The sequence below is a fragment of the Sardina pilchardus genome, chromosome 16 (assembly GCF_963854185.1).
Source record: "Sardina pilchardus chromosome 16, fSarPil1.1, whole genome shotgun sequence".
NCBI lineage: Eukaryota > Metazoa > Chordata > Actinopteri > Clupeiformes > Clupeidae > Sardina > Sardina pilchardus.
Genome location: NC_085009.1, coordinates 1,340,266 through 1,345,859, shown reverse-complemented (window position 1 = coordinate 1,345,859; position 5,594 = coordinate 1,340,266). Strand labels below are relative to the sequence as shown.

The following is a 5,594-nucleotide window of genomic DNA, read 5'->3' as shown; positions in this document are numbered from 1 at the left end:
CAAAAATAAGATGGGCTTTACAAAAAAACAAAACAAAAAAAAAAGGCCAAGTTGAGAGAGGAAGCTGATGATAGAGGAAGGAAACTGAGGAAAGCGCCAAACTGTGGTGGCACAGTGAGAATGGACAAGTTAAGAACAAAAGGCAAGGAGAAACAAGGACTGTAGCCTAGTTGTCGGACTCGGAGTGTGCATGTATTGTGGCATTTTTTTTCTTCCCAAAGGGAATATCAACAGACGGTCGTGATCGCACACTTCTTTTAAAAATTCTGTCACTCTCTGCATTTGCCAGTCTATCTATATTGTTACTTCCCCTAAGGAGGAGTTACACAAATATAACACGTGAGATTTTACGCCGTCGTCGTAGTAGGCCAACTTCAGTACAGTGATGCACAAAAATATTGAAATGATTTGAAAGACACATCCGGGTTCCGTAGTTGGTCGTTCTGGTAAGTAAATGTAGGTTACTGTGCCAGGCTATCACTGACTTCCATCTGGCAGACGTGGTGTTAAACTTATCTAACTTCTGCGCGTTCGCGTGGCAAGCGATCTTAAAAGTGACAAACCTATCCGCCAATAAGATCGTGACCGCAGCAGGGCTTGGGCGGAATGCAGTTGATGTCAACAAACCGGCTCTGATCCCGAAAAGTTGTCTTTGTCTGATTTGGCGTTTCAGACGGTTCTGCACGCGCTTGTCACCATTCCGAGATGGGTTCACTAGGGCGCGTCCTTACTCTTCGGTTCGGAGGCATCCCAGGAGTTCGGATCTTGCGACCGCTGTTTTTCGTGAGTAGGCTGGAAGAATATAGATAACTTTGAATCTCACCACTGTCTTGCATGCTTGCATGGCGCTTGTTGCACCTGAGCGTTGCACCTCATGTAAAAACGTTGTGATTCACGTAATAGGAGTTGAAAGCCTCGTTGGGTAGTTTTTTTGTCGCGAAGAAAGTCGAAGAATATGAAGTTTCCTTTCTTTTTTACACACACACACACACACACACACACACACACACACACACACAGACGTAGACCACAGACACACCCTGTAGGTAAGATAAATGGAATGTTCCGTGGTATTCGTCCTGACAGGTCGAGAGAATGCTTCTCTTCTCTAGAAAAGTAGGTTATTACCGGATGTAGCTATTGTAATGCTTAACAGATCCACAGACAGAACGGCAGTTAATCTGCACACAAAACTGTAAGCCAAGAAATCTGACCCTCATTATTTCCCAATATCTTCTTTCTCTCTCTCTCTCTCTCTCTCTCTCTCTCTCTGTGTGTGTGTGTGTGTGTGTGATCAGGAGAAGCTGAGGACACCCACCACTCTTTCCACTGTGTTTTGCAGCTCTCTGCCTCCACCCCCAGGTTAACCATCTCCAGTGTATTGTGATGGATCTGTTGTTTATAATTGTCTAATGCATGTATTTTTGTGTGAAAGAACAATATGTGTGTTCAGGAAAGGGTGCTGTGTGCGTGTGCGTGTGCCTCTGTGATAGTATTTGTAAGTGTGTGTGTTTGTGTTGTGTGTGTTAGTCATAGAGGTGCAGTACCGTCATGGCCGCCCTGGCCTGCACTTGATGCTGCCGTCTCGTGGGGAGGCGTGCCGCTTCCCTCTCAGGCCCATGATGATGACCGTGGCCGACTTCATGTCGGACATCCAGAATGAGGACCCCGGGGTCACCACAACTGCCATACTGACCGCAGGTAATTAGCACACTACAGGACCCTACTAGCACCTCCCATATCACTTTAGGTGTTCTGGGTTACCTTAATGAAGTTGTCTGTATAGGAATTGTGTCGCTGAGACTGTGTGTGTGTGTGTGTGTGTGTGTGTCTGTGTGTGTGTGTGTGTGTGTGTGTGTGTGTCTTTCAGATGGAGACAAGGTGTCCTCTACAACCCTACTCGACTCAATTCTGAAGAGTAACTTCCAGCTGGTCATCAATGACACCACCTACAGCGTCATCTCACCCGCCAATGGTGATTTTCCATTTGCAGACAGAAGAGCGTGCGCACGCACGCACACACACACACACACACACACACACACACACACACACACACACACACACACGTATAGATCCACTCGTTCCCTCTCTCATGCTGTCTATCTATCTCTGCCTTTCTCAGAAACACAAAATAAAAGATACATACACGGTGATACCATCACCCTTGTCAACATCTGTACATGGTTGTCTGCTTGTGTTTATGCATTTCATTTATGTACTTGTTTGTGTGCATTGGATGTGTGTGTTTCTCTGCTTCTCCATCTCATTCTCAGTGTGTGTGCACTTGTGTGTCCCTATATATGTGTGTGTGTGTGTGTGTGTGTGTGTGTGTGATCAGATGAGCTATGCCATGAGCATCTGACGGGGCTGGAGGATGTGAAGATGGTGGTTCACCTGCTCTACACAGCCCTCCATCTGCCAGACCACCAGCGCCTCAAGGAGAGACAGCTCCTGGAGAGACTGGACACCCTCACACAGCTGCTGCAGCCCCTTGAGGAGGTGCGTGCGTGCGTGTGTGCGTGTGTGTGTGTGTGCGTGCGTGCGTGTGTAGAGTGAATGAGAGGGTCAGTGACCGATAGAGAGACAAGTGTGAGTGTGTATTGTATTTTTTAAATAATATTTGCGTTTACAAAGTCTGTATTTTAGAAATCCACAAAGCTTTGATAACAATCAATGTATTTGTGTACATATCGTTATATCTATGTTCATCATTTATAGTCCATCACGCTATGTGTGTGGATGTGCATGTGTTTGTTTGTATAATATGTGTGTATGGTATATTTATGATATATCTATATGTCTGTTTGTGTGTGTGTGTGTGTGTGTGTGGGTGGGTGGTGTGGCAGGAGCGTGCTAGTCTGGAGGCCCGTGTGGGGGCTGAGTCCACGCGCTATGTGTGGGCTGGGCTGGCCTACATGTCTGTGCAGGGGGGCTTCATGGGCTGGCTCACCTGGTACGTCTTCTCCTGGGACGTCATGGAGCCCATCACCTACTTCATCACCTACACCTGGAGCATGGGGCTGCTCGCCTACTTCATACTCACACAGCAGGTGAACGCGCACTCTGTCAAAACCGACTCTAATCCGGACATTTGGAACGAAGACGCTCTGTTGTGTTGAAACGTTGGCCAATAGCACCATTAAAGCTTGGTCAAATGATTATTTTGATTTACTCTGGTCCGCCCCTGAGTTCAGTCTGAAGTGGCCCAGGAACTGCTGCATATTCCTTTTGCAAACAAACTTATTACAGATATGTATGGACATATATCCCACTATTCTGTGAGTGCATTGTCAGTATTTGTGTAGTGCACATGAGTGCATTGTAAATATTTGTGTTGTGGATGTGGTTGATTAAATGTCTAATGACTAACACACACTCATTTTTCAGGGAAACAACTCTGCGCCACCTGTCTCAATAGCCAATCAGGAGTTCATGTATGCTGATGCCAAAGACCGTCACTTCCTGACACGCCTCCACCGTGCAGCAGCCAGAGAGGGTTTTGACATTGCACGTTACAACAAGCTCAAGGCGGAGGTTAAAGAGGTAACACACACACACACACACACACACACACACACACACACACACACACACACACACACACACCAAAGCTCCATGTTTAAAAGCATCTATATCTATCTATTTATATCACTTTTGTCTTTAGTTTTTGTTTGTGTACATTGTTTTGTAAACCCTACCTTTCCTTGTTTTGTATATGTGCAAATTCAGGTGGAAGATGACTTGCGTCGCTTGAGGAATCCCATCAAGCTTCAGTTACCAGTGGAGCAACTCCAAGGCTGAGACTGACAGACAGACTGTACAGTGCAGTGTTGTACTGAGCTCTGCATTTGGATATTGCCTTAAGATTGTGAAACACAATATCGCTACACATAGCCCTACACAACCTGTATGGAGACACTGCTTTAGATGGGTTGAGTTTAACTATGTTTCTATTGTTATTTTTATGTCTATAACAGGCTTTTATTTGTATATTGTCTATTACTATAAAGCTTTACAAATAATTATGTAGAAATAAAGTATTTTCTTGCTTAAGCTACTGTATGTAATAATGTAACAATGACAACACACCCCCACACACGGCTGCTCTCTAGTGTGTTGTCTCAGTGGCAGCGCTGCCGGCTCAAAGGTTTTACTTGTCGATGGTGTTCCCAGTGGTGGCCCGTACCCACTTGTAGTAGTGTGTCACCTGAGTGTACAGTCCTGCCATGCCCTTCTGCCCACACCGCTCACCATGGCCCGATCACGCCCACATGTGCGGCAAGCCGCTGGGGTCCTGACACACCAGAGGGCCCCGGGAGTCCCCCTGGCACACACACACACACACACACACACAGGGCTGAGAGCCACCCAACAATCGTGGCACAGGACTGACAACAGAGTGCATGGAACATCATGGCAGGAGTCCACTGCCCCTCACAATCACCTGGACACCTTCACACAAAGTGCAGTATAAACAGTACACCATTCGATGTGCTTTCACTCTAAGCATAGTGTGTGCATGTCTCATAGTGTCTGGCAACTGCATTCCCTTCTGGTGTTCTCCCACTCACCTGCACATATCTCTCCCTCATGGTACAGTAGCTCTCTGTGCTGGCACTTGCAGCTGTCCAGCAGCGTCACATTTGCCCAGTGCAATACAGTGGAATCAGTGACTTTATACAGTGGTTCACACCGGAACAAAACAGGAAGAATACATTCAAAAAGGCAAAACTGCCATGGAATTCAGGCAACACTCCTAAATGAGCAGGCTGGTGATTTTATGTGGTAAACGTACCTTATTAGAGATGACTGGTATGAAGCTATAATGAGTGTAAGATAAATACTCTTAGAATAACATTACACATAATATTAATCACATATTTGTGATGGTACCCTCAGGGGCCCGCTGCGTCTGATTCCACATTTGTGACCATGCTCCTCAACAGGTTAAGAACTGTATTGCACTTTGTTTCATCTAGAGATGCTGCAGATATGACCAGGATGGAACTGGCTGGACCTCTCCATTCATCATAATGACAAAGGCCTTTTTTTGGTCAGTGTTACACTTACAGTACTACAGACAATACATATGTGTGTTGACAAGATATTTGACAATATCGATTTTAGGACGCACAAATACACAGCAACAAAATATCCCCCCCCCCCCCCCCAAAAAAAAAAAAAAACAATGTACACGGTGTACATCCCAACACAAAGTTGCACATACAGTGATCTAAATACAGTAAAAAACAACAGAAGGATGTACTGTATACAGCTTCAGTAACAAAAAAGTTGCAGACACAGTGGTCTAAATACAAAACAGATGAATACTGTATACAGTTACAGTAAAAAACTATACCGCATCATGTTTTCTGAACCACACATGACAATATCAGAAATAGACATGGAGTGGTCACAATCATTATGATTACAATACTGAAATATGTATCATTTATAGTGTTGAGAGCATCATTTGTGGAATTGTATAGGACTCACTTGCACATAGTTGTATCGCAATTCTTTGACTCTGAATTGATAGATAGATAGACATCTCCAAGGGGACATTCAAGATTCAATTGCGCTCAAAGGGC

The 5,594-nt window shown here is 45.1% G+C and overlaps 1 protein-coding gene across 1 annotated transcript; it reads left to right on the top strand.

Moving 5' to 3' along the window:
- Positions 1 to 245: 245 nt before the first annotated feature.
- On the top strand, positions 246 to 4,056 carry LOC134059922 (calcium uniporter regulatory subunit MCUb, mitochondrial-like). Its single transcript, XM_062516475.1, has 9 exons — positions 246 to 446; positions 674 to 783; positions 1,299 to 1,362; positions 1,531 to 1,701; positions 1,871 to 1,975; positions 2,342 to 2,502; positions 2,850 to 3,053; positions 3,391 to 3,546; positions 3,733 to 4,056. Exons 2-9 carry the CDS (start codon positions 706 to 708, stop codon positions 3,802 to 3,804), a joined length of 1,011 nt encoding a protein of 336 aa, XP_062372459.1. The 5' UTR covers positions 246 to 446; positions 674 to 705; the 3' UTR covers positions 3,805 to 4,056.
- The last annotated feature ends 1,538 nt before the right edge of the window (positions 4,057 to 5,594 follow it).

Coding starts and splice junctions, on each gene's coding strand:
- LOC134059922 (XM_062516475.1), top strand. CDS start 706: ATGGGTTCACTAGGGCGCGTCCTTACTCTTCGGTTCGGAGGCATCCCA. Junction 1,363..1,530: donor CTCTCTGCCTCCACCCCCAG/GTTAACCATCTC, acceptor TGTGTGTGTTAG/TCATAGAGGTGCAGTACCGT. Junction 1,702..1,870: donor AACTGCCATACTGACCGCAG/GTAATTAGCACA, acceptor TGTGTCTTTCAG/ATGGAGACAAGGTGTCCTCT.